Source organism: Lampetra fluviatilis, chromosome 57, assembly GCF_964198595.1.
Source record: "Lampetra fluviatilis chromosome 57, kcLamFluv1.1, whole genome shotgun sequence".
NCBI classification, from domain to species: Eukaryota; Metazoa; Chordata; class Hyperoartia; order Petromyzontiformes; family Petromyzontidae; genus Lampetra; species Lampetra fluviatilis.
This window is the reverse complement of record NC_136331.1, coordinates 8,937,255-8,963,157: the sequence shown is the minus strand read 5'-3', so window position 1 is coordinate 8,963,157 and position 25,903 is coordinate 8,937,255. Positions and strand designations below refer to the sequence as shown.

Sequence of the window (25,903 nt, the reverse complement as noted above, 5' to 3'; positions counted from 1 at the left end):
ACGCGGACGGACGGACGGACGGACAAACGGTCGGACGATATAATCTATTGGTGGTCTGGTCCACTTCGTTCCTACCAGTAAAACGATCAACTTCACTGTCAAATAACAAACGTTACTTAACAACAAATCAAGATTTACTTAACAACAACAACAACGACGCAATATCGATGGGTCCTTGTTTTGCCAGTATCAAAAATGATGAAACATGAATCGGTGTTGACCCTTTTTGGCAATAAGAAAGGAGTTGTGTTTAGATGTTCAAGCACCAAAGAGATGATACCTCTTGCAAGGGATCAAGTCTGCATCGACCACGCACGTTACTTGTGGGCAACACAGGCAAATAAACATGCTCTGGTCATGTTATACGCATTGTCTTTGAGACTGATTGGTCTACACCAGGGACAGCTTTCTTTAAGGCCCAGTCTCACCGCCAGTGTTAGACCAGAGGACAGCACAAGGCGAACGGGACAAAGACACTGCAGCGTCGCAGAGCATTTATAGGTAAACCTATCACTGTTTCATCATATTCTTTGGGTCTTTCGGTAAAGTCACGTAGATAGGTTCAAAGAAAATTACAAAAACTTTCAAAAAACGACGTTTCGATCGCAACACAAGCGTTCGTCATCAGGAAGAGGGAATTAGCTACTAAAGTTTCATCATTTTGAGACTGGAAAAAAGGTCCCATAGATAGAACTGCTCAATAATTGCATTGTCTTTGTGCTGTTCGCCTTTTGGCGTTCTCTGGTCTGGCACAGAGACAGAGACTTGGCCATCAAGAAGTCTGCCGTCTCTCGTGGAGGACGATCAGTTTAATAAACAATGCATCCCGCCATTCTTATCAGAGCATGTTTGTGTGCATGCTTTCCCACAGGTAACGTGTGGTCAAAGCAGACCTGCAAAATGTATCATCAATTTGGTGTTTGAACATATAAACACACCTCCTGTTTTATTGCCAGAAAGGGTAAAAAACAAAGTCACAATCCTCATTGTTTTAACAACGCATTTAAATTGATCAACAATTCCCGAATGTGCGTTCGGGAGACCGGCGGCTGCCGCCCCAATGTTATCGGGCTGCTGCGGGGGGCACAAGCGCTTCCACGTCCATCGCCCACCCTTTGGCCCCGCCCCCCCTCCCTCCCGATACGTTCCTTTCATTGGCTACCATAGTCTGATGAGCTCCCCCCTCCCTCTCCCTCCCCCCCTCAACTCGCTTTTAAGGGATTACATCTTGAATCATTGCCTCACTTGATACAGCTAATCTGGCTGTGACGGTCCCACCTGATGACGGAGACTTGTGTTGCCTCCGAAACGTCGTGATTTTTGTTTTTATTTTATTTTACTTTCTACGTGACTTTACCGAAAAAACCTAAGAAGATGATTCCTTGCAGTCACGAAAGCTTCAAATCTAGAATCTGCTGCGGGGGCGCGAATCAGCGCGGGGCAACCACCGAACGCGCCGCTTCGGTTTTTGTTGTTGACGTTCCCGCGTCGCCCCTGGCAACAACGGGGCTTGTGTACACAAAAGTAGCGCCGGCCGATTGAGACTGCGGGGACGGCGCGCAGCGATATGCGGGAAGGCGGCTCCGTTCCGGACAACCGAGAGAAAACTAAAAAATAATTCATTTAAAATCAACAACAAAACGAACGAAGATATGTATGCGGCAGCATTTAGTAGTGCAAGTTAGTAAACTTTAATATAAACCCGCGGTTTTGCGCGCGCGCTATATTTACCTGCGGCGGAGCGGTGCGTCAGTCGGTCTCCATGGAGACGGGAAGGCCGCGGCCCAACTGAGAATTTAACTTCTTTGAAGAATCCAACCCCCAGAAGCTCTCTCCTACATCTCTCACTCACCTCTCATCCCCTCTCTCATCTCTCTTGTCATCTCTCTCATATCTCCCTCATCTCATCTCCCTCTCATCTCCGTCTCTCACTCATCTCACCTCTCATCTCACTCATCTCTCTCTCCTTCATCTCTCTCATCCCCTCTCTCACCTCTCTCATCTCTCTCACCTCTCTCATCTCCTCTGTCGCTCCGCTTCACGTCCACGTCGCTGTTCGCCTCCCGAGGGAGTCGTCTCTGGTGGAGCTCCGAGTCGCTCGCCCAGCAGGGAGATGGCGGCGTTCTTAGCGCAGCAGCCCCAGAGCGAGGCCTACTACACCTTCACGAGCCGCCCGCGACCCGTGCCGCTGCGGGCCCCCTACAGACAGCCGTGAGTCTCATCACTACTTCACTACTTCACTACAGGCAGACGTGAGTCTCTATCATCACTGCTTCACTACAGGCAGACGTGAGTCTCATCACTGCTTCACTACAGACAGCCGTGAGTCTCTATCATCACTGCTTCACTACTTCACTACAGGCAGACGTGAGTCTCATCACTGCTTCACTACAGGCAGCCGTGAGTCTCTATCATCACTGCTTCACTACAGGCAGACGTGAGTCTCATCACTGCTTCACTACAGACAGCCGTGAGTCTCTATCATCACTGCTTCACTACTTCACTACAGGCAGACGTGAGTCTCATCACTGCTTCACTACAGGCAGCCGTGAGTCTCTATCATCACTGCTTCACTACAGGCAGACGTGAGTCTCTATCATCACTGCTTCACTACAGGCAGACGTGAGTCTCTATCATCACTGCTTCACTACAGGCAGACGTGAGTCTCATCACTGCTTCACTACAGGCAGCCGTGAGTCTCTATCATCACTGCTTCACTACAGACAGCCGTGAGTCTCTATCATCACTGCTTCACTACTTCACTACAGGCAGACGTGAGTCTCATCACTGCTTCACTACAGGCAGCCGTGAGTCTCTATCATCACTGCTTCACTACAGGCAGACGTGAGTCTCATCACTGCTTCACTACAGACAGCCGTGAGTCTCTATCATCACTGCTTCACTACTTCACTACAGGCAGACGTGAGTCTCATCACTGCTTCACTACAGGCAGCCGTGAGTCTCTATCATCACTGCTTCACTACAGGCAGCCGTGAGTCTCTATCATCACTGCTTCACTACAGGCAGACGTGAGTCTCATCACTGCTTCACTACAGGCAGCCGTGAGTCTCTATCATCACTGCTTCACTACAGGCAGACGTGAGTCTCATCACTGCTTCACTACAGGCAGCCGTGAGTCTCTATCATCACTGCTTCACTACAGGCAGACGTGAGTCTCTATCATCACTGCTTCACTACAGGCAGCCGTGAGTCTCTATCATCACTGTTTCACTACAGACAGACGTGAGTCTCTATCATCACTGTTTCACTACAGGCAGACGTGAGTCTCTATCATCACTGCTTCACTACAGGCAGACGTGAGTCTCTATCATCACTGCTTCACTACAGGCAGACGTGAGTCTCTATCATCACTACTTCACTGCTTCACTACAGGCAGACGTGAGTCTATATCCACTCCTTGACTGATGCCAGCCGTGAGTCTCTCTCATCACTCCTTGACTAAATCCTTGACTGATGCCAGCCGTGAGTCCCCATCTCTGTATTCCGTCACCCGTGACCGGCACCAGCGATGTTAAGTTTGGCCTCCCTGGACGAGGAGGCTCGTGAATGAACGCTCCTGGTCAAGTGCCACCGTCTTGGTGGATTATTCGAGAGCTGCTGGGCAAGTTGGCGGTCGCCGTCCCAACATCGCCGGACAGGAAATTCTCAGCGAGGTGGCAGAGTGGACAGCACCTGCCAGTCGTATCAAGTGACCCATAACGCACGGCTCCCTCCCGTGACCTCTTGCGTGTGTGTATGTCGAACTAAGTTTCGCACCTAGCCTGGCACATGCGCCGTGGTGACAGCTACTTGGCGGTGAATGTCGGCCGCTGTCAACGTCGGACGCTACGTTGACATTTGGCAGTGCCGGACATGATACGTCGTTCCTTTGAACTGGGAGACACTTTTGGCTTTTGAGAAAACAATGCGATGTAAGATATTGTTTTGTTTTGCCCCATGTTGGGGAGAGGATGATGATGACGACGATGGTGGTGGTGGTGACGTTGCAGGGACGATGGCTTGGATCGCTTTGGCAACATCATGTACGACCGGCGCGTTGTGCGTGGGAACACGTACGCGCAGCACTTGCAGCCCACGGTGAGGCCATCGACGATACCCGCACTCACATTCAACATTGCCATCATTGCCAATCACCGAGAGCGGAAGTGCCGACAACAGTGCCGTGCTGATCATCATCACCAGGGGGTCTGCAACCTGCGGCTCCGGAGCCACATGCGGTGGCTCTTTAAGGACTGCTGCTCCGTGACGTTATTCACACCGCATTGGCGGCTCTGGAAATATGGAGGGTTTTTTTAAATATTCCGAATCCGAAGAAAATGCCTCTCCTTGTTATTTTGGTTTGCCGGCCCCTGATTGTTTCCATCATAAATCAGCGGCAACATCGTCAGCATCATCATCAATATTGCAACCACCGCTAGACTACTGCCATCAACCGCATGCCTCCCATAGCTAAACAAAACACAATGTAACTGGTACTGTATTTGGACGTATTGGTGGTACACTGGTGAAGCATAACAACACGCCGGTCTTCATCAAACAGTCTGACTATGTCGCTGTTGCCCCTTGAGTGAGCCGCAGACTTCTCCATCAGAAGTTGCACTTCGATTCAGCAGCTGCTTTCCCATTCGAACGTGTGACTTGAGGCATCATCTTTTGAAACCACCGTCCGCCAAGAAATTATTCTGGAATTGAATCGAGGAACCGTCCGAACAAGTCTATGGCGTGAGTCAAATCTGCCTTGGGAACACAGAGCAAGCCAATGGTCACCAGGCTGGGTGCTGCTATACGGCAACAGACTGTGAAGCTTCTTCGTGAGCAGCCGCTCGTATAAACGTTCCGTCTTACGACCGCTTCGACATCATCATCAACATCGAGAACCGATGTTGATGCACCACCATCACCCCGCAAGATTTTCTGACCGGGGTTGCTAATCGCGGGAAAATAAATAATTATTACAAGAAATTTGATTTATTTTTATGCCGTGCACCACCGGTGTACCGCCAATACGTTCATTTGTCAAAACATCCCAATGCTGAAAAATGAATTGCAAATGACTCAATTGGGAGTTTTCACAGTAACATCGCGACCCCGACTGCGACAAACTTGGCATAGTCTAATAGACTCAGCGAGGCTCTCCTGGGTAAACTAGTGGATGGCTCAGTGATTAGCGCGCTGCGCTCCGAACGTGGTGACCCGAGTTCGATTTCCGCTCACGGCTGACACCAGTGAATATTATCTTAACCGGTCCTAGGCCTCCCCTAGGTCGACTCAGCCTGGTGCGGTGTTTAAAAACAATCTACTGGGGAGACAAAGGCGGCCGGCCGTGGTTCTGGCCACCTACCCCCTCGTGCGCCGCGCCTGCCTTCATCGGCGCTACTCGCCAGCGGCGTTTGCCCCAACAGCCTGTTAAGGCTACAAGGTGGGAGTTGATCTTCGTCTTTGCCTGTGAATCCAGTCGGCAGGGCCAGACCCCGTGGAGCTGCAGAGGCAGCAGGAGTCGCGGCGGCGCGCCCTCGCGCGCAAGAGAGCCAAGGCCGCGCTGCGCCCCTTCTCCCCCGAGCCCGTGGAGGGCCGCAAGCACGTCGACGTACAGACCGGTGGGCACGATGGGGGGTGGGAGGGCGCGTTGTCTCTCTCTCTCGCAGCCTCTTGACCCCCTTCTCCGCTGACACAGCACGAGCAGGGCCAGCGCGGGGGGGCACCTCGCGGCACGGGTGTGTTTTTCCGCTGTCCATTTACCTACCAAGCCGAGCCGGAACCAAACTGCGACGCTCCGCTGCGCCTCGCTGCGCTCTGACAATCTGAATGTGGCTCGGGGGCCAAGCAGGGCCACGGGCAGTGGGGGGGGGGGCTCACGATGCGGTCATCGCATGCGCCCTTATTCTCCGCACCGTGGACGCAGCGGATAAACAACCTGGCGCCTGAGCCACACCGGACTGCCCACCCGGGTGGAAATTGACGTGTGTACGCACCGTGTATGTGTTTTGCGTTCGCACGCAGAGTTGTACCTGGAGGAGCTGAGTGGCCGTGTGCAGGAGCGCGACTGGGGCTGTCAGACGGACGCCTTCCTCGACCGCCCCGCTAGCCCTCTCTTCATCCCCGCTAAGAGCGGGCGCGACGCCACCACGCAGATCCTGCCGGGCGAGGCACGCCGACTTACGCCCACTCACACGCACACACAGCCTTTCACAGACTGTTGGGGCAAGGCTTGCACGGCACACGAGGGGGCGGGTGGTCTGCATCATGCCCGGCCGTCTTTGTCTCCCCTCCCCAGTGGCGATGTTTACACACCGTACCAGGTACTCATTTAAGGCTGAGTCGACCTAGGGAAGGCCCAGGACCGAGCGGTTCAGATAATCGTCACTGGTGTTGGCCGTGAGAACGACGTATAGGTTGTCGCCTGATGAGACTAGTTGTAACTACCGGCGAAACATCGTACTCAAATTGTAAATGTTGTGGGTTTACCCTCCAATACACCAGTGTGCTGAACTACTGCCTAATTGGCACGTTTTATTAAGTGTCAAACCTTACTAATTGGCTGTGTCTGGCAGTGAAGGGTTTAACGACACATTTATATTTACGCGATCTAACGAAAATAAAACCTCTTATGGATATTGGTGGCGAAAACCCTACTACTACGTGTTAGGCAGCTTCACAACGCATCGCACCAACCACTGTATCACCACTCCACCCAATATATATGTCTGGCAGCAAGCGTCCTTGTCTGCAGATATCTCGTGGTTCACCACAATTTGCGTTTAAGCAATCAATGGCTCCTCTGCTGGTGATACACCGTGTGTCAAAACTAGTCCAGTGCTGCTGAAATGATGCACTCCCAGCAAGGCCGTGTTGCTGACTTGAGATGTGTAAAAAAATACTTCCGCATTTGACACCACACTGACACCTCGATATACGTGCATTTGCCACAACAACCAAGCATTCGCCGTTAGGTGGACGTGACGTCGCGACGGTAGTTCGTGCCAGGCTAGGTGCACTTGGAGGCCGTCACGCGAAGTGCGGACGGCTCGCCGCTGCTGGCAGGAGGAGGTCACGGGGCAGGCCCAGGGGGGGAGGGGGGGCTATGCAAGATACCACCGTGGGCCCTCTCCCTTTCTTCCGACTCACTTTTAACTGAAATAGCTGCGGATGTTTTTAACTCGTAGACAATAATTTGTAGGCTACAACTATATATATATTATTCTTGTTATAAAAGTTTATTTAATATTTATTTACATTTAATTACTTGTTTCCCTGTTTGATTTGGGGGCCCCTAGCGGCCGACTGGGCCCCTGTGCGTGTCGCTGCTGCCACAAAGCCTCCCCACTCCGCCATAGTTGCACCCCTGTGTGGAAGGACAGATATGCGAATGAGGTGCACCGCTTAATAATTTAGCATCCTGTGTGTACGGTTATACAGGGTGCTTAAAAAAAAATGTTAACACTTATATGGGACTATCGTTTTGTTGGAAAAATAGAACGGATAATAGACTGTAATGTGATAACAAATGTATGTTAATAGCTTCAGAAAGGCAAAGCGTCTCCACTCGTTCGCCATCGTTGTCAACGCACACCTGGAATATTCTCCCGGTGGTCTCCAGAGCCCGGAGGCACATTTCTTGTGGTGCTGTTTGCAAATTCTCAGAAGTGTTAACATTTGTTTGAAGCACCCTGTATTATATTTATTTATACATGTTTATATATATATGTTTGTACGTATGGCTGATTTCCGCGCACCGTAGCTGTTTGACTTTGAGGTGGAGGTACGGCCCCTGGTGGAGGTGCTCGTGGGCAAGACGGTGGAGCAGTCGCTGCTGGAGGTGATGGAGGAGGAGGAGCTGGCGTCGCTGCGTGCCCAGCAGCGCGCCTTCCTGGAGCTGCGCAACGCCGAGCGCGCCGAGGCCCAGCGGCTCCACGAGCAGGACCGGAGGCTGCGCGCCGAGAAGGTGACGCGGCCTCGCGCCCCTTGCCGCCCGGCCAGAGTGATCAACTGCAGCCTGGCACCCATACGGGAGAACTCTAACCCACAGCTCTGTCACCCAAACCCCCCCCCCCCGGCCGCCCCTTGCAGGATCGCCGGCGGCGGCAGCAGCAGGAGGTGGTGGCGCAGGAGAAGGAGGTGGCGGACAAGGTGGCGGCGCGGGCGTTCGCCAAGCGCTATCTGGGCGACCTCATCCCGGCCGTGTTCAGCACGCTGCGCGACACGGGATACTTCTACGATCCCGTCGAGAGGGGTGCGCGGATGACCGCGGGGGAGCGCGACGCCGCGCGTCCGACCGTCGTGGCAGCACCGCCCAATCAATTAACCCCCCCCCCCTTCCCTCCCCCCGTGCGCCGTGAGGAGAGGTGGCGCCGCCACTTTAGCAGCGGGTTTGGCAGTCGCAATTCATTCTGTTGCGGTGCCTCCGTCCACACGTCTCCCTCGTGTGCGTTCCCTTGTGCCTCCCCATACATCCATCCGTCTGTCGTTGTACCGCCCTGTGGCGTGGCGACCCGGGTTCGATTCCCGCTCACGGTCGACACCGGTGACGATTATCTGAAACCGGTCCTGGACCTCCCATAGGTCAACTAGGCCTCAAATGAGTACCTGGTGCGGTGTGTAGGCATCGCCACTCGGGAGATAAAGGCGGCCGGGCGTGGTGCTGGCCACCCACCCCCTCGAGTGCCCTCATAGATGCTACTCGCGAACAGGGCTTGCCCCAACGGACTGCTACAGGTTATACGGGGCTCTTTGTACTGCCCTGTGTGATGACCCCACGTTTCCCCGTGTGTCCCTAGATGTGGAGAATGCGTTCATGCCCTGGCTGATGAACGCCGTGGAGGCAGAGCTCCATAAAGCACTGGAGGCCCGAGCTCTCCTGGACTGTGAGCAGCCAAACACCTACAATACATCAATACAAATCTACAAACAAAGTGCACACAACAACAACACAATAATCGCCATTTGCCACTAAGCGGCAGTGACTTGAAGTGTCAAGCGCCCGCTGGCAGAAGGTCACAGGACCGACCCAGGTGCCATGGGTTGACTGACTTGAGATGACTGGCCGATACACCACGTGAACCCACATACACGCAGGCATACACACGTATATATACATACACATTCGGTACTTATACACACGGTATATCCACAAGTTACGTGCGTTAAACATATACACCTGTACACCCTACATACACATGTACATTCTCTCAGTTTGCTGCGTTTGTCAGGACCAAGTTGGTACTTATTCAGTCTGTGGATCTCAGTGCATAGAGGGTAGGGGATGTTGAAGCCCGCGATGGCAGCACGCCCTCTTGAGGTGAGAGTCAGGAGAGACTTCCACACATTTTCGGAAGAGCTCACAAGCCTGGGTTGTTCTCGTTCTTCGCAGCGATCATCCGGGACGTGGCAGCTCGTAGAGAGAGGAGCTACGGAGGAGGAGAGCCTTCTGAGAGCTAAGGACACCTGGGATGTCATCTGAAGTGACGCCAACCCAAAACATCTTCCCCACTCTCAGTGGTTCGGGTGGTTTCAGAGGAATCCTAATGGCCGCGTCAAAGCCACCGAGTTCCTGGCTTCGAATCCAGAGCTTCCCATTCGTGTGGTATTGCAAAAAGAAGGCGATGTTTTAAAGAGTGTAATGCTGTTGTGCTATATTGCCAATGAGTGAGCATAACAATAAATGTAATTGTCAAACTGGAATTTTTGCTTCATTCCTGAATGTGAATCAAATACATTTCTTTTTGGTAAATATACCTGCAATGGATATCATTGCGTTGATGTGAATGTACTTGAATGTTGGAGGGTTGTTGAAAAGTCTGTCTGAACAAAGCAAGCGAAGGGTGACCTGGTTAGCGTGCCAGCCAAGAAACAGAACGCGTCTGAGAGGGCCCATACACTGAAGGAGATGCAGCGATGACATCAGTTCGTGCGAAAGTGCTCGACTGATTATTGAAATGCAAGTTTCGTGAGAGGTGGTGGTGGTGGCATGGAGAGGCCTTCGTCCACAGCTGATGATGACATGGTTAGACTACGTTATATTTATACACGTTCCCGTTGAAGTGAAATACTCTTGGTCCGTCATCATCATCATCATCGATGTCCCAAGGCTTTAGTCCCCACCCTGAAGAACACCACCAACTCCTGGCCATATCGCAGCCCCACGCCTCCAACACCTGGCAAGCCCTGGTGGTCACCCGTCCCAAGCACCAACCAGGCTCAAAGCCTACTTAGCCTGACGTGCGATGAGGTTGGGCACAGTCCATTCCTCACTCAAGATGAACAGCAAGTGCTGGGTGTTTGCTCGGTGTAGAAGATTACATCGAGGCCTTCAGCGTGAATGTGTGTGTGCCTTGACGAGCTCGGAGTAACGCACATGGCTGCACAGTTCATCTGTTTGAATTTTTTTATTTCACATTACAGGGGAAAGCAATTCACTTCGGTAGCACGTAAGGGTATATAGGTCTTTTCAAAGGTTGGAGATAGGGGTGACTTGATGGTGATGGAATGTTCATTGAGGGTTACATGTGTGTAGGTGTTGGTGTAATCTTCTGGATGTGTCCGATCAGGAGGCATTTGTTGGCTGGGTTCATCTGAAACAAAATAATGACATGCGCTTTTTTATACTCAACATACATTTGTGTCTATATTGCCGAACACACACACACACACCAAGATCCCCATTTAGCCTTGCATGCTGTTGGAGCAAGTACTGTTAGCGAGCACCTATGAAGGCCAGCATGGCACAAAAGTAGGCGGTGTGGTCGGCATATCGCCTGGCCGTCTTTGTCTTCCCAGTGTCAAAACAATCCATTCCAATACACTTGCCACCATTCGCCACTAAGCGCCAGTGATGTCACCATGCCGCCTGTGCCAGGTCAGGTGCACTCCGACGCCACGTGATGTGTCGGAACTGACTCCGGTGCCATGGATTGCCTGACCAAGATGACTGATAGATGCTCCAAAGACAAAAACTCCCCATATAGCCTTGACCGACTGTTGGGGCAAGTGCTGTTAGCGAGCACCTATGAAGGCCGGAACGGCACACGTGGGGGTGGGTGGCCAGTGCCACGCCCGGCTGCCTTTGTCTCCCCGGTGGCGATGTTTGCACACCGCACCAGGTACTCATTTAAGGTTGAGTCGACCTCGGGGAGGCCCAGGACCAGGTCATATACTCGTCATATATTCGTCACCGATGTTGGTCATGAGCGGGAATCGAACTCGGGTCGCCGGGTTCGTAGCGCAGCGCGCTGACCGCTACACTACCGCTCCCCACTTTTTTGGCAGCTGCACCACACAGACCCCACACCGCCACTAAGTGGTGGTGACGTCGCCACGGCGCTCGTGCCAGGCTAGGTGCACTTTGAGGCTGTCACGTGAAGTGCGCACGGCTCGCTGCTAGCAGGACGAGGTCAAGGGGCAGACCCAGAGGCGCAACGACCAACAGGCCTCCCCACTCTCCGTGGCTACGGAGCGTGCGTCTCCGCCTCACCTCGCCGCTTACACCAAGGGGTAGCTGGCGGCGGTGGCGATGCCGCACTGGTTGTTCTTGTTGCGGCTCATCAGGATGTAGCCCTTGCTGCCCCAGTCCGCGCCCCAGCTGCTCGCGGGGACGGAGGGACACGGGGAGACAGGTCGAAGGGGGGTTAACAGCGGGATAAATAATGATTGAACACTTTCGCCAATAACACTCCACCTTCGAATGGCAACTGTTTGAGCGTTTCGTTTTCATGAGCGGATGTCTTGGGAGGTTGTTTATTGTCAATTGTGCTTGAGCACCACTGTCAACGCAGCGGCACCATTTGAATCAGTTCTGTTTCACGGGGAAACACAGGGGGGTGCTTCAAAAAGATGTGAACACTTCTCAGAGTGTGCGACAATACCATGAACACAAGTGCTGCCTCCTCTGGGCTCTGGAGACCACCTGGAGAAGATTCCAGGCACGCGTTGACAACGATGGCGAACAAGTGGAGACTGACTTTTTGAAGCTATCAACATCCACTTGTTATCATGTTACAGCGATAGTCCCATATAAGTGTTAGCATTTTTTTAAGCACCCTGTGTATAGAGGGGAGGGCGTGACGATTGGGTATAAGAGAGCCACGGGGGAAATGCGGGACAGCGTGTGGAGAGGGCACATCGGGGGGGCGTGCGGAGGGGGAAACGTGGAGACGGACGAGACGCGGGGCCCTCGCCTGTTCTTGACGAGCCAGAAGTCGGCGCTGTCCTGGGTGCCGTAGCCCACGGCGAGCACTCCGTGGTCCAGCTGCTGGCTGCTGCACATCGGCTCGTCGTAGACGCCTGGGCAGGTGGGTGGGGAGGGGTAGACACACACACACACGGTGTACACACACACACAGGTGTACACACACATTCAAGAATAATCCAGATATCCTCCGTGTAACCTGCGTAGCGCTGGGGTAAGTGTTGTTATTTGCCATCTATTAAGGCCACAACGTCACGCAAGTGGTGTGGGGCCAGGACCACGCCAGCCAGTCATCGTGTCACCCCCACTACTGTGCCAACTCGCTGTGTTTTAGCCACCCGGCGCTCCGCTCGTTGTTGTGAGCATCGCACTGCCGCCCTCCGTTGTGATTGTTGTGAGGGCGACTCGCACCGCCAACTGCCCATCAGCAGCAGCAGCGTCCTTCACGAGCCTCCTCCTCCTCCACAGAGGCCGATCTTGACGCCGCCGGTACCCGGGCATCGGCAACGTCCACTCGGTTCATCAAAACCACGGCACGGACCCGGCGCGCTGCTCACCGGAGGCGTACAGCTGGAAGGAGGGATTGCTGGCGTCGATGCCCACGGAGACGGGACCCACAGACGCCACGGCCTGCTTCAGCTGGGCCTCGTCGCCCGAGGGGATGTCCACGAAGCCCGTGCACGTCGCCCCGATGCAGCCCGGCTTGAACTTGCAGACTCCGTCCTGCGTCGGAGGCACGCCGGACCGCACGGCACCAATCGTCACGGCGGCAGCAGCGGCGGCGACATCAATCATCGAGGGGAATAGCAGTGGATTCAAAACCAGGTCAAATGTCGTCAGGACGAGGCCCTCTGGACGTCAGGATGAAGATCTGGGGAGTCCTCGACACGCACACACCGACGGACACTCGCACGCGTACAACCACCGCCATTCGCCACTGAGTGGCGGTGACGACACCACGGCGCTCGTGCCAGGCTAGGTGCACGGTGAGGCCACGTGAAGTTGTCAGAACGCCCGCCGGCAGGAGGTCACGGGGGAGACCCAGCAGGTGCCACGGGTCGACCGACCGAGACGACCGCTGCCCGATGCACCACCCGTGCCCCCTACGGTGCCAACACGCACGCACCATGGCGGTGTAGGGGTAGCACTCCTCCGTGTCGATGCCCTTGTTGGCGATGATGTACTGGAAGGCGTTGTCCATGAGGCCTCCTTCGCAGCCGTTGTTGCCGAAGCTGCCCGAGCAGTCCACCAGCTGCTGCTCGCTCAGCGACACCAGCTTCCCCGTCGCGGCGAAGTGCTGCCCCTCCAGCGAGCCCGTCTGTCCCGGGGGGGGGGGGGGGGGCAGCACACGGACACGAGGCTCTCACGGCGGTCGCGCAGCCCGGGGCCACCCCCACGACTCGCGCCTGTGCCGCTCATCTCAGACGAGCCGCTGTAGGTGGAGGCACACGGGGAGACACACGTGGAGAGACACGTGGAGGCACACGGGGAGACACACGTGGAGAGACACGTGGAGAGACACGTGGAGAGACACGTAGAGACACACGGGGAGACACACGTGGAGAGACACGTGGAGAGAAACGGGGAGACACACCGAGAGAGACAAAGTGGAGACACAGGTGCAGAGACACGGGGAGACACACGTGGAGAGACACGAGGAGAGACACGAGGAGAGACAAGGTGGATAGACACCGGTGGAGACACATGTGGAGAGACAAGGTGGAGACACAGGTGGAGACACGGAGACACACGGGGAGAGACACGTGGAGAGACACGTGGAAAGACACGAGGAGAGACGCGGGTAGAGACAAGGTGGAGACACAAGGTGGAGAGACAAGGTGGAGACACACGTGGAGAGACAAGATGGAGAGACAAGGTGGAGACACAAGGTGGAGAGACACGCGAGTAGACACGCGGTGCGGACTCAGGGCGACCGGCGCTGTCCACTCACGGCGCTGAAGGCCCAGCAGGAGCCGCACTGGCCCTGGTCCTTGACCCCGGTCACGTAGCCGCTGTCCCTCCAGTCCACGCTGGCCGGCGCCACGGCGTCCCGCGCGGCCAGGAAGGTGGAGGGGGCGCGCGGCTCGCGGCGCGTGCGGTTCAGGAGGCAGTGGCCCACCACGAGGTCACGGAACTCACGGCCCGTCTGGGTGGGCGGACAGAGGTGGCGCGGGGGGAGGGGGGGAATGGAGGGAGGGGGGAATGGAGGGGGGAGGGAGGTGAGGGAGGGGGTGAGGGAGGGAGGGGGGAGGGAGGGAGGTGAGTGAGGGGGTGAGTGAGGAATGGTGGGTTAAGGGGGTGAGGGAGGGAGGTGGGAGGGAGGGGGTAGGTGAGTGAGGTGGGGAGGGAGGAGGGAGGGAGGAGTGAGGGGGGAGGCAGGGAGGGAGGAGGTAGGGGGAGGTAGGGGGGAGGGAGGGTGAAGGAGGCAGGGGGGAGGGAGGGACCCATCGCAGATCCCGAGTCAACACCGCATCCCAACCGGCGAGGAGTTCCCCATCATCGTTTCTTTGTCTGCCCGGATCAATCCGGGAACTTTCGGGTAAATGTCTGGAAATTGTGGCCCAGACGACGGCGCCGTGGGCCACGCCACCTCGAGCACGACCAACGCCGTGCCTCGACACGCATCCTGCAGCCACTGGGAGCCGATGAACTTGTAAATCATCTCCATTGACACGCTCATTTATTTCAGGCAGCTTTTTAGTGTTTTCGTTTGTTTTCTGTCCCCCCCCCGCACATTCGAAGCCAACTTAGTCATAGGTCTCATCGTCTCATAGACTCACCACACAGAGACCCACAGACTCACACAGAGACCCATAGACGCATCACACAGAGACCCACAGACTCACCACACAGAGACCCATAGACTCACACAGAGAGCCATAGACTCACACAGAGACCCATAGACGCATCACACAGAGACCCACAGACTCACCACACAGAGACCCATAGACTCACCATACAGAGACCCATAGACTCACCACACAGAGACCCACAGACTCACACAGAGACCCATAGACGCATCACACAGAGACCCATAGACTCACCACACAGAGACCCATAGACTCACACAAAGACCCACAGACTCACACAGAGAGCCATAGACTCACACAGAGACCCATAGACTCACCACACAGAGACCCATAGACTCACCACACAGAGACCCATAGACTCACACAGAGACCCACAGACTCACACAGAGAGCCATAGACTCACACAGAGACCCATAGACTCACCACACAGAGACCCACAGACTCACACAGAGACCCATAGACGCATCACACAGAGACCCATAGACTCACCACACAGAGACCCATAGACTCACACAGAGACCCACAGACTCACACAGAGACCCATAGACGCATCACACAGAGACCCATAGACTCACCACACAGAGACCCATAGACTCACCACACAGAGACCCATAGACTCACCACACAGAGACCCATAGACTCACCACACAGAGACCCATAGACTCACCACACAGAGACCCATAGACTCACCACACAGAGACCCATAGGAGGAGTGGAGGGAATTGGAGGATGCCTTTACCCCGTAGTTGGAGGCTCACAACAACAAACACAATCACCACCAGACACAGCAGCAGCACAGCGCACCAGATCGGCGAACTTGTTGGTCTCCAGGCGGTATGACACCTTGCCCTGGTCGGCCAGGAGGTTGCTCTGCAGGACGAGGCGCAGGTTGGACTGGAAGACCTGCTGGCGGAGAGACTCCACCTGCTCGCTCTCATAGCTCTTGCCTGCCAGCAGCGGGGGGGGGGGGGGGGGGGGTCACGGTCCGAGGTGGAGGTGGGGGCGGGGTGCAAGGGGGTGAGGGTCAGAGGGTCAGCGCGGGTACCAGGGGGGTCGGGTGCTGGGGTCACTGTGAGCGGGTCCGAGTGTTGTTGGGGTCGGTGTTAGGGTCAGTGGTTAGGGTCAGTGTTAGAGTCAGTGTTAGGGTCAGTGTTAGGGTCAGTGTTAGGGTCAGTGTTAGGGTCAGTGTTAGAGTCAGTGTTAGGGTCAGTGTTAGAGTCAGTGTTAGGGTCAGTGTTAGGGTCAGTGTTAGGGTCAGTGTTAGAGTCAGTATTATGGTCAGTATTAGGGTCAGTGTTAGGGTCAGTGTTAGGGTCAGTGTTAGGGTCAGTGTTAGGGTGAGTATTAGGGTCAGTGTTAGGGTCAGTGTTAGGGTCAGTGTTAGGGTGAGTATTAGGGTCAGTGTTAGGGTCAGTGTTAGGGTCAGTGTTAGGGTCAGTATTAGGGTCAGTGTTAGGGTCAGTGTTAGGGTCAGTGTTAGGGTCAGTGTTAGGGTCAGTGGTTAGGGTCAGTGTTAGGGTCAGTGTTAGGGTCAGTGTTAGGGTCAGTGGTTAGGGTCAGTGTTAGGGTCAGTGGTTAGGGTCAGTGTTAGGGTCAGTGTTAGGGTCAGTGTTAGGGTCAGTGTTAGGGTCAGTGTTAGGGTCAGTGGTTAGGGTCAGTGTTAGGGTCAGTGTTAGGGTCAGTGTTAGGGTCAGTGTTAGGGTCAGTGGTTAGGGTCAGTGTTAGGGTCAGTGGTTAGGGTCAGTGTTAGGGTCAGTGTTAGGGTCAGTGTTAGGGTCAGTGTTAGGGTCAGTGTTAGGGTCAGTGGTTAGGGTCAGTGTTAGGGTCAGTGGTTAGGGTCAGTGTTAGGGTCAGTATTAGGGTCAGTGGTTAGGGTGAGTGTTAGGGTCAGTGTTAGGGTCAGTGTTAGGGTCAGTGGTTAGGGTCAGTGTTAGGGTCAGTGGTTAGGGTCAGTGTTAGGGTCAGTGTTAGGGTCAGTGGTTAGGGTCAGTGTTAGGGTCAGTGGTTAGGGTCAGTGGTTAGGGTCAGTGGTTAGGGTCAGTGTTAGGGTCAGTGTTAGGGTCAGTGGTTAGGGTCAGTGTTAGGGTCAGTGGTTAGGGTCAGTGGTTAGGGTCAGTGGTTAGGGTCAGTGTTAGGGTCAGTGTTAGGGTCAGTGGTTAGGGTCAGTGGTTAGGGTCAGTGGTTAGGGTCAGTGGTTAGGGTCAGTGTTAGGGTCAGTGGTTAGGGTCAGTGTTAATGTTACGAGCAGTCTTTGTCCTGTTCGCCTTGTGCTGTTCTCTGGTCTAACACTGGCGGTGAGACTTGGCCATAAAGAAAGCTGCTGTCTCTGGTGTCAGTTTCAAAGACAATTCGTATAACATGATCAGATCATGCTAATTTGTATGTTTTGCCACAAGTAACGTGTGTGGCTAATGCAGATTTGATGCCTTGCAAAAGGTATCATCTATTTGGCGTTTGAACATCTAAACACAACTCCTAGTTGCATAGGCAGACAGGGGTCAAACGAGTGCTGGGTGGTGAGTGTGAGCTGGGTGGTGTGAGCGAGGTGGTGAGTGGTGAGTGGTGAGCGAGGTGGTGAGGGGTACCGTGGTGAGTCTGAGCGAGGTGGTGAGTGGTGAGCGAGGTGGTGAGTGGTGAGTGGTGAGCGAGGTGGTGAGTGGTGAGCGAGGTGGTGAGTGGTGGGTGGTGAGCGAGGTGGTGAGTGGTGAGCGAGGTGGTGAGTGGTGGGTGGTGAGCGAGGTGGTGAGTGGTGAGTGAGGTGGTGAGTGAGGTGGTGAGTGGTGAGCGAGGTGGTGAGCGAGGTGGTGAGTGGTGAGTCTGAGCGAGGTGGTGAGTGGTGAGCGAGGTGGTGAGTGGTGAGCAAGGTGGTGAGTGGTGAGCGAGGTGGTGAGTGGTGGGTGGTGAGCGAGGTGGTGAGTGGTGAGCGAGGTGGTGAGTGGTGAGCGAGGTGGTGAGTGGTGAGCGAGGTGGTGAGCGAGGTGGTGAGTGGTGAGCGAGGTGGTGAGTGGTGAGTGGTGAGCGAGGTGGTGAGTGGTGAGCGAGGTGGTGAGTGGTGAGCGAGGTGGTGAGTGGTGAGCGAGGTGGTGAGTGGTGAGCGAGGTGGTGAGCGAGGTGGTGAGTGGTAAGCGAGGTGGTGAGTGGTGAGCGAGGTGGTGAATGAGGTGGTGAGTGGTGAGCGAGGTGGTGAGCGAGGTGGTGAGTGGTGAGCGAGGTGGTGAGTGGTGATCGAGGTGGTGAGTGGTGAGCGAGGTGGTGAGTGGTGAGCGAGGTGGCGAGGTGGTGAGTGGTGAGCGAGGTGGTGAGTGGTGAGCGAGGTGGTGAGTGGTGAGCGAGGTGGTGAGTGGTGAGTGGTGAGCGAGGTGGTGAGTGGTGAGCGAGGTGGAGAGCGAGGTGGTGAGTGGTGAGCGAGGTGGTGAGTGGTGAGCGAGGTGGTGAATGAGGTGGTGAGTGGTGAGCGAGGTGGTGAGCGAGGTGGTGAGTGGTGAGCGAGGTGGTGAGTGGTGATCGAGGTGGTGAGTGGTGAGCGAGGTGGTGAGTGGTGAGCGAGGTGGTGAGTGGTGAGTGAGGTGGCGAGGTGGTGAGTGGTGAGTGGTGAGCGAGGTGGTGAGTGGTGAGCGAGGTGGTGAGCGAGGTGGTGAGTGGTGAGCGAGGTGGTGAGTGGTGAGCGAGGTGGTGAGTGGTGAGTGATGTGGTGAGTGGTGATCGAGGTGGTGAGTGGTGAGCGAGGTGGTGAGTGGTGAGCGAGGTGGTGAGTGGTGAGCGAGGTGGTGAGTGGTGAGTGGTGATCGAGGTGGTGAGTGGTGAGCGAGGTGGTGAGTGGTGAGCGGGGTGGTGAGTGGTGAGCGAGGTGGTGAGTGGTGAGCGAGGTGGTGAGTGGTGAGTGAGGTGGCGAGGTGGTGAGTGGTGAGTGGTGAGCGAGGTGGTGAGTGGTGAGCGAGGTGGTGAGCGTCACCGTGGTGAGTCTTCCACGACTCCCACTCGAGCTGCTCCACGCTGAGCGACTGAGTGAGCGCCAACAGCGCGGCGAGTGCCGTGACACGAAGCAGCATCCTGGAGTTGACTCTACCGCGCCATCACCGCCAGTGGCATCAGCGTCAGCATCATCACTCCACCATCACTCCACCATCACCACTCCACCATCACTCCACCACCCACCATCACTCCACCATCACTCCACCATCACTACTCCACCATCACCACCATCACTACTCCATCATCACCACCACCACCATCATCATCACTCCACCATCACCACTCCACCATCAGCACTCCACCATCACCAGTCCACCGCCATAAATCATTTATAACTGACCCGTTACAATCATTAATCCATCATAATAAACAACACATCGCCATCAGTAATCAATAATCATCAGCAGCCAACAGTATCACGAGAAGCATCATCAGAGACAGCGACCTCATTATCGCGAGCATCATCACCACCAGTAGCATCAGTCAACAAGTTTTATCTCAGTGGCCCTGAGGTTCCCCGCGTGAGTGAAGCCAAACCCACGCGTTCCGAGGGATGAAATCAGTGCCACTCGACAGGGTGGCCCACAAGACTGGAATCTTAGGGGGGAAATAACAAAGTCGTCTTTCGTGTTTGTTTATGCAGGCCCAAGATGTCTCCGAGTAGTAAGGAAGGACGAGTCCAGATCGGAGTGAGGTCGCTGTTGACTTTAGCAGACTGCATCCAGACCGCGAGCCAACAGCACAGAGCTGTGGTTCTTGCCAAATGAACCCCGACTTATCGGACACCCTGCACAGCAGAACCAACTTGCTGCTGTGATGTCCACGCAGCTCGTTTGACCTCCATTTTAAGTTGTGGGGGGGGGGGGTGCTGTTGCTGTTTTATTATTCGGGTCTGAAGCCGGGATGAGCTGCCGGGTTCCTAAGCGCAGCGCGCTAACCGCTGCACCACCGCTCCACGCAAGGCAGCGGCCTTAACAGACTGTTGGGGCAAGCGCTGTTAGCGAGGAGCAGCCCCTGTGAAGGCCGGCACTGTGGCACACCGGGGCGGAGGTGGGCAGCACCACGCCCGGCCGCCTTTGTCTCCCCTAGCTCGACTCAGTATTTTGAAACGAGTTGAATCTTGCTCTGGTTGAGGTCTCCAGGTTTTGGGGAACCCCCTCTGGTCAAATTGCTCCGATTTTCAGTTTCTGCGAGTCCCGTCCAGAGCGTGTGGCGGCTGCGATGAATGTCCCCGTGGTGATACCGCATTGAGCTATCATGTGCGAGAGCTTCTGGAAGATATCTACATAGCTCAGTGGGCCTTTACCTAGTCAAATAAAACAAATAGTTTATAGTTGTTGTAATAGCTTTAATAGCAGCACCATTTTACGTTCAGTAGTCATCTTCGCTCACGAGTTCCCGCTCCGCACCATCTCGCTCACCCCACGACCCCTTCATCTCCCCCCTTACAACCACCACCACCGTTCCCTCGTCCTCTTCAACACCTCTCTCCATGGCTATCACTCATTCCCCATCTATCCATTCATCATCATAATTTGCTCTCGTCGATTGTGCTTCTATTAACTTCAAAGACAATGCATTTATTAATTATCAGAGCAACTTTGTTTGCACGTTTTAGCACAAGGACGTGTGGCTAATGCGGACTTGATTCCTTGCAATAGTCACATCTTATTTGCTGTTTGGACCTCTTATCACCTCCTGTGTTATTGCCAGACAGGGTGAAACCGCATTCTTATTCATCACAACTCTGCCTTGACAACGAATTCACGCATCACAGATTCGCCCAACATCCCCTCCCGTGCATCGTCCTCACGGTCCCCCTCCACCGCCCACATTCAAACTCGCCGCCCGCTTATTTGCCGCGACCCATCACGACGAGACGAGACGCTCAGAGCTGCCGCCTGCGTCGGATCATCTCCTCGACGGTTGCGCCGTGAACCCCGTTGGGAACACGGCGGATCGAATGCACGGTGGACGCCGTTGTAAATCGTGAAGAGGATCCTCAGCTGACTGAAAAGCAAATCAAGTGAGGACCCATCCTTACCTGTCGTGGAGTAGAGAAGGCTTCTGAAGAACAGGTGAGTTCCTGGTGAGTCCCGCACCCTGTCGTACCTGGGACTGAGTGGGGACTGGGGCCTTATATACACACACAGAGCTGGCGGGTCGCCTGCAGTCACAAGACTGCACCTGGGCGCGTGTCAGCACGTGTGTGTTTATAGGTTGTGTTTATAGGTGTGTGTGTGTGTGACTGTCAGCATATTAGTGTACAGATGTGCGTTTATAGATGCAACGCGTGTGTGAGACCACGTGTGTGTGTGACCACGTGTGTGTGTCTGCGTTCATGGGTGCGCGCGAACGCCGCTTGCCCCAAACGCCTGTTTACGGCTATGGAGGTGGGAGAGGTGGTTGCACAAGTGTCAGCACATTTGTGCACAGGCGTGTGTGTGTGTGCACAGGTGTGTGTGTGTGCACAGGCGTGTGTGTGTGCACAGGCGTGTGTGTGTGCACAGGCGTGTGTGTGCACAGGTGTGTGTGTGTGCACAGGCGTGTGTGTGTGCACAGGCGTGTGTGTGTGTGCACAGGTGTGTGTGTGTGTGCACAGGCGTGTGTGTGTGCACAGGTGTGTGGGTGCACAGGTGTGTGTGTGTGCACAGGTGTGTGTGTGTGCACAGGCGTGTGTGTGTGTGCACAGGCGTGTGTGTGTGCACAGGTGTGTGTGTGTGCACAGGCGTGTGTGTGTGTACAGCATAGGTACGCGCGTGTTCGTGCCCAGGTATGTGAGTATGTCCCTGTATGTGGGTGAGCGGTGGTGCAGTGGTTAGCGCTACGCTGCACTACGAACCCTGGCATCCAGAGTTATATTCCCGGCCACGGCCAATAAAAGTGACAAATATCTGAACCGGTCCTGGGCCTCCCCCTAGGTAGACTCAGCCTCAAATGATCTACCTGGGTGAGTGTTGTCGGTGTCGCGGCGACAGAGAGGGTCAGCAGAGCGCCACGCTTGTGCCAAAGAATGGTCCCCGATGATGACATCACAGAACTTCTTCTCAGGTTGCCTCAACAAGTCGCCTCTCCACAGTCGGGGGGAAGGGGGGGGGGCGTTGGATCACGGCCCCCCGGGTAGAGGGGCGCTCGTCTCATGCGTGGCGATCCTAAACTTAAAAAAATAAGTTCGAATGTCGAGAGCGGGGAGTGCAGTCCCAAAAAAAGTCGTGCAGAGCCAAAAACGGAACGGAACGGAGCCGGAACGGAGCTGGAACGGAGCCAAGCGGAACAAAATAAAGTATGATCTCGTTTTGTGTGCATTGCGTTGCAGCCATGCCTGGCGATCGGGCCCGAGGCCGCCAGCGAGGTGGTCGACCCCGCGCCCGGCCTCGTCTCGCGCCTGGCAGGAGCGGTGCACAGGTGGTCGTCATAGAACACTCGAGAGGAGAGGCCTCTGCGCGAAGCTAAGAAGGGCCATTGCCCAAAACGTCGCTTTTTTGTTTTAAACAGGCCACGCGCGTCGTCGTTATGTGCGCACGTGCTTGCCACTAGTTGAGGTTTAATCACGGAGGGGCTTGAGACACAGATTTGAAGCCAGGGTTCTTGGCCGTTGCTGGCTCCGTCTCGTTGATGCAGCCATTACGAAGCCACCTCTCATTGTTGTGTTGTTGTTATTGTTGTTATTGTTTAAGTTATTTTATAAGGTGCAGCTGACCCAACAAAGGGCTTCAAAGCACCGCACGGACAACAACAATAATCTCTGAGTTTAACACGTTGGCTTTCGCGACCAATATCATCCATAATATAAGTTTTTTTTGGGTGAGATCGTGTAGTGAACTAACCCACAAAAATCCCGATATTATGGGTTAACATCTCTCAGTTGGTCTCACATGCGGGAGATGTTTGCGTGCCCGCGTCGGTTTGGAAATGCGCTTTTCGTCTCGAACTCGAGCCGCAGCCTCCCCGTCAAGGAACCACTTCCACCTCGGGGTCACGGGGACCAAGATCGCCGGCAGCAGCGCCCGGAAGGGCAAACGCGAGCGGTCCATGACTTGCAGATCTCTCTCTCTTTTTTATGTTTTTTTACTGCAGGTCCCATGCATGGTGTTGAGGTTTTTTTTTTAATGAAGCTAAGACGACGACAATTATTCACCGGGGCTAACTGGCGCTCACGAGAGCTGTCAATCGGCCACGTTCCATTTGCCGGTGGCCAGGTTGTGGCTCAGGCCTCGTGGATCAGATCCGCCGATCAGTCACCGCTGAGATCCGAGTTTGAATCCCTGGTTCAATAAAGAGGGCTTCAATAAAGAGGGGTTCAATAAAGAGGGGTTCAATAAAGAGGGCTTCAATAAAGAGGGCTTCAATAAAGAGGGCTTCAATAAAGAGGGCTTCTCCAGCGTGGTGGGTTGGTGCCAGCCTGGTCACCAATGACTACCAACAACACAAACAAAGATCCCCGTGTAGCCTTCATAGACTGTTGGGGCAAGTGCCGTTAGCGAGCAGCACTTCGCGCAAGTGACGTCATCTCATCTCTCCCGCTATGTAAGGAACGAATCGGGAGGATTTCTACACAATTCTGGCTGTTGCCTGATGAAACGAGTCGTAATTACTGGCGAAACGTCGTACTCAGATAGTAAATGTTGTGGCTTTGCTCTCCAACAAACCACCGGTGTTGCTGTACTGGTGACGAATTGACACGTTCTGTTGACGTGACAAACCTGACTCATTGGCTGTGTCGGGTGGTGGCGGGTTTAACAACACATTTTTATATTTACACAATCTAACCCAAAACACCTGTTTTGGGGAGCAGCACCTATGAAGGCCGGCAAGGCACACCAGGGGGGAGGTGGCCAACACCACGCTCGACCGCCTTTGTCTCCCCAGTGGCGATATTTACTATACACCGCACCAGGTACTCATTTGAGGCCCAGTCGACCTAGGGGAGGCCCAGGACCGGTTCAAATAATCGTCACCGGTGTTGGCCATGAGTCGGAATCGCCCTCGGGGCCGGGTTCATAGCGCAGTGCGCTGACCGCAACGCAGTCGCCAATGAGTGCACACACGCACACACACACGCACACACACACGCACACACTACACACACACACACGCACACACTACACACACACACACGCACACACCCACACACACACACGCACACACTACACACACACGCACACACACATACACGCACACGCACGCACACACACGCACACACACACGCACACGCACACACACATCCACACACACACACACACAAAGATCCCCCGTATAGCCTTAACAGACTGTAGGGGCAAGTGCTGTTAGCGAGCACCTATGAAGGCCGGAACGGTACACGAGGGGGTGGGTGGCCAGCACCACGCCCGACCGTCTTTGTCTCCCCAGTGGCGATGTTTACACACCGCACCAGGTACTCATTTAAGGCTGAGTCGACCTAGGGGAGGCCCAGGACCGGTTCAGATAATCGTCACTGGTGTTAGCCGTGAGCGGGAATCGAACCCGGGTCGCCAGGTTCATAGCGCAGCGCGCTAACCGCTACACTACCGCTCCCCACCCACACACACACACACCCACACACACACACACCCACACACACCCACACACACACACCCACACACACACACGCAAGCCCGTAATTTAAAATGTTGGTATCTGCACTTAAATTGGTTAAGCTCCACTATATTGAGAATTCTACGACTTCGGTTAGTCATTGCAAAGACATTACTCTGGGTAAATCATCGGCATGACGAGGCGCAGCGATGGATCACTCGACAGGTACACCGATCACGTGTCTCGCCACAAGTTGTGCACAAAAGTCTAGAACGCTTTTGAGAACCCACAAGGAGAGTTCCTGCTTCAGGATGCCGGGCCATTGATTATTTCTCTCAGCCACGGTCTGTTTGCATCGTACGTATTCTCAAACCTGCTTGCTGTACTCCCACTTCTAGGTTGATAACTAATTTCTATTAAAACTGCGTTTTGGTGTTCAGTTTGTGTTGTCCTTCCCACGCACCTCCGACTAGCCCGGTTGGCTACGTACGGTGCGAAAGAAGTTCAACATACGTACACACACACACCTCGCAGCCCAGTAGACCGGTAGCCTCGTGATCACCCCCCCCCCACTCCATCCCCTTGCAAAGTTCCAGATCACAACAGACGATGCACAATGAACGATCTGACAGGAGGCATCGAGTGAGCACGTGAGCAAGATGGGCTTTGTGTTGCGTGATCACGCTGAACAATCTGCCGCCGCTGCCGCCGCTGCCGCCGCTGCCGCCGCCGCCGCCGCCGCCGCCGCCGCCGCCGCCGCCGCCGCCGCCGCCGCCGCCGCCGCCGCCGCCGCCGCCGCCGCCGCCGCCGCCGCCGCCGCCGCCGCCGCCGCCGCCGCCGCCGCCGCCGCCGCCGCTGCCGCCGCTGCTGTCACGTGGGGCGGTGCCCCTTGCTCCCTCCTACACTGCTGCACCGCAGTTCGGGTTCAGAGTGAAGCGGCAGCAGCAGTCGTGGTGATGATGATGACCCAGCACCGGCAGCAGCGGCAGCCAGTCGCTCCCTTGTCACTCTTTCAGCGCTCCTGCCGTGGCGACTGTTGCTGTTAAACTTCGCTCACTCGGTCGACTAGACACTGTTTAGCCCCGTCTATACCGTGGTGTGTTCAACCATCACACTGCAGACCACCACAACACACTCGCTAAACCCCTCCACTCACCACAATACACGCCACAACACTCACTCACCCGTTCACTCACCACAATTGAGGCCACAACAACACTCGCTCAACCACTTCATTCACCACAATCGAGGCCACACCAACACACTCACCACAATTCAGGTCACCCCCCCCCCTTCTCTTCCCGCCACATTCCCTCACACCAGGCGGATCCACTTCGGAATTCCATTCCTACCCATCTCCGCCATCGCCTCTTCCCAACACAAA

The 25,903-nt window shown here is 55.0% G+C and overlaps 2 protein-coding genes across 2 annotated transcripts; one reads left to right on the top strand and one right to left on the bottom strand.

Moving 5' to 3' along the window:
* The first annotated feature begins 1,275 nt into the window (after nucleotides 1-1,275).
* Nucleotides 1,276-9,688, top strand: RSPH3 (radial spoke head 3). Its single transcript, XM_078880526.1, has 8 exons — nucleotides 1,276-2,211; nucleotides 4,011-4,098; nucleotides 5,477-5,618; nucleotides 6,022-6,167; nucleotides 7,760-7,963; nucleotides 8,089-8,251; nucleotides 8,796-8,882; nucleotides 9,389-9,688. The coding sequence occupies exons 1-8, from the start codon at nucleotides 2,114-2,116 to the stop codon at nucleotides 9,454-9,456; spliced, it is 996 nt and encodes a 331-aa protein (XP_078736652.1). The 5' UTR covers nucleotides 1,276-2,113; the 3' UTR covers nucleotides 9,457-9,688.
* Nucleotides 9,689-10,532: 844 nt separating this feature from the next.
* On the bottom strand, nucleotides 10,533-21,078 carry LOC144950413 (procathepsin L-like). The gene is made up of 9 exons (XM_078880525.1): nucleotides 21,029-21,078; nucleotides 18,965-19,074; nucleotides 15,817-15,959; nucleotides 14,154-14,348; nucleotides 13,329-13,520; nucleotides 12,760-12,925; nucleotides 12,192-12,297; nucleotides 11,489-11,596; nucleotides 10,533-10,589 (listed from the first exon to the last, which is right to left on the bottom strand). The coding sequence occupies exons 2-8, from the start codon at nucleotides 19,059-19,061 to the stop codon at nucleotides 11,497-11,499; spliced, it is 999 nt and encodes a 332-aa protein (XP_078736651.1). The 5' UTR covers nucleotides 19,062-19,074; nucleotides 21,029-21,078; the 3' UTR covers nucleotides 10,533-10,589; nucleotides 11,489-11,496.
* Between the last annotated feature and the right edge of the window lie 4,825 nt (nucleotides 21,079-25,903).

What these genes read in the sequence shown, in the direction of transcription:
- RSPH3 (XM_078880526.1), top strand. Translation starts at nt 2,114, where the DNA reads ATGGCGGCGTTCTTAGCGCAGCAGCCCCAGAGCGAGGCCTACTACACC. An exon ending in CGGGCCCCCTACAGACAGCC is followed by an intron (nt 2,212 to 4,010) that starts GTGAGTCTCATC and finishes GTGACGTTGCAG; the next exon opens with GGACGATGGCTTGGATCGCT. An exon ending in GGCCCGAGCTCTCCTGGACT is followed by an intron (nt 8,883 to 9,388) that starts GTGAGCAGCCAA and finishes CGTTCTTCGCAG; the next exon opens with CGATCATCCGGGACGTGGCA.
- LOC144950413 (XM_078880525.1), bottom strand. Translation starts at nt 19,061, where the DNA reads ATGCTGCTTCGTGTCACGGCACTCGCCGCGCTGTTGGCGCTCACTCAG. An exon ending in CCAACAAGTTCGCCGATCTG is followed by an intron (nt 14,349 to 15,816) that starts GTGCGCTGTGCT and finishes CCGCCCACCCAG; the next exon opens with ACGGGCCGTGAGTTCCGTGA. An exon ending in GCTACCCCTACACCGCCATG is followed by an intron (nt 12,926 to 13,328) that starts GTGCGTGCGTGT and finishes CCTCCGACGCAG; the next exon opens with GACGGAGTCTGCAAGTTCAA.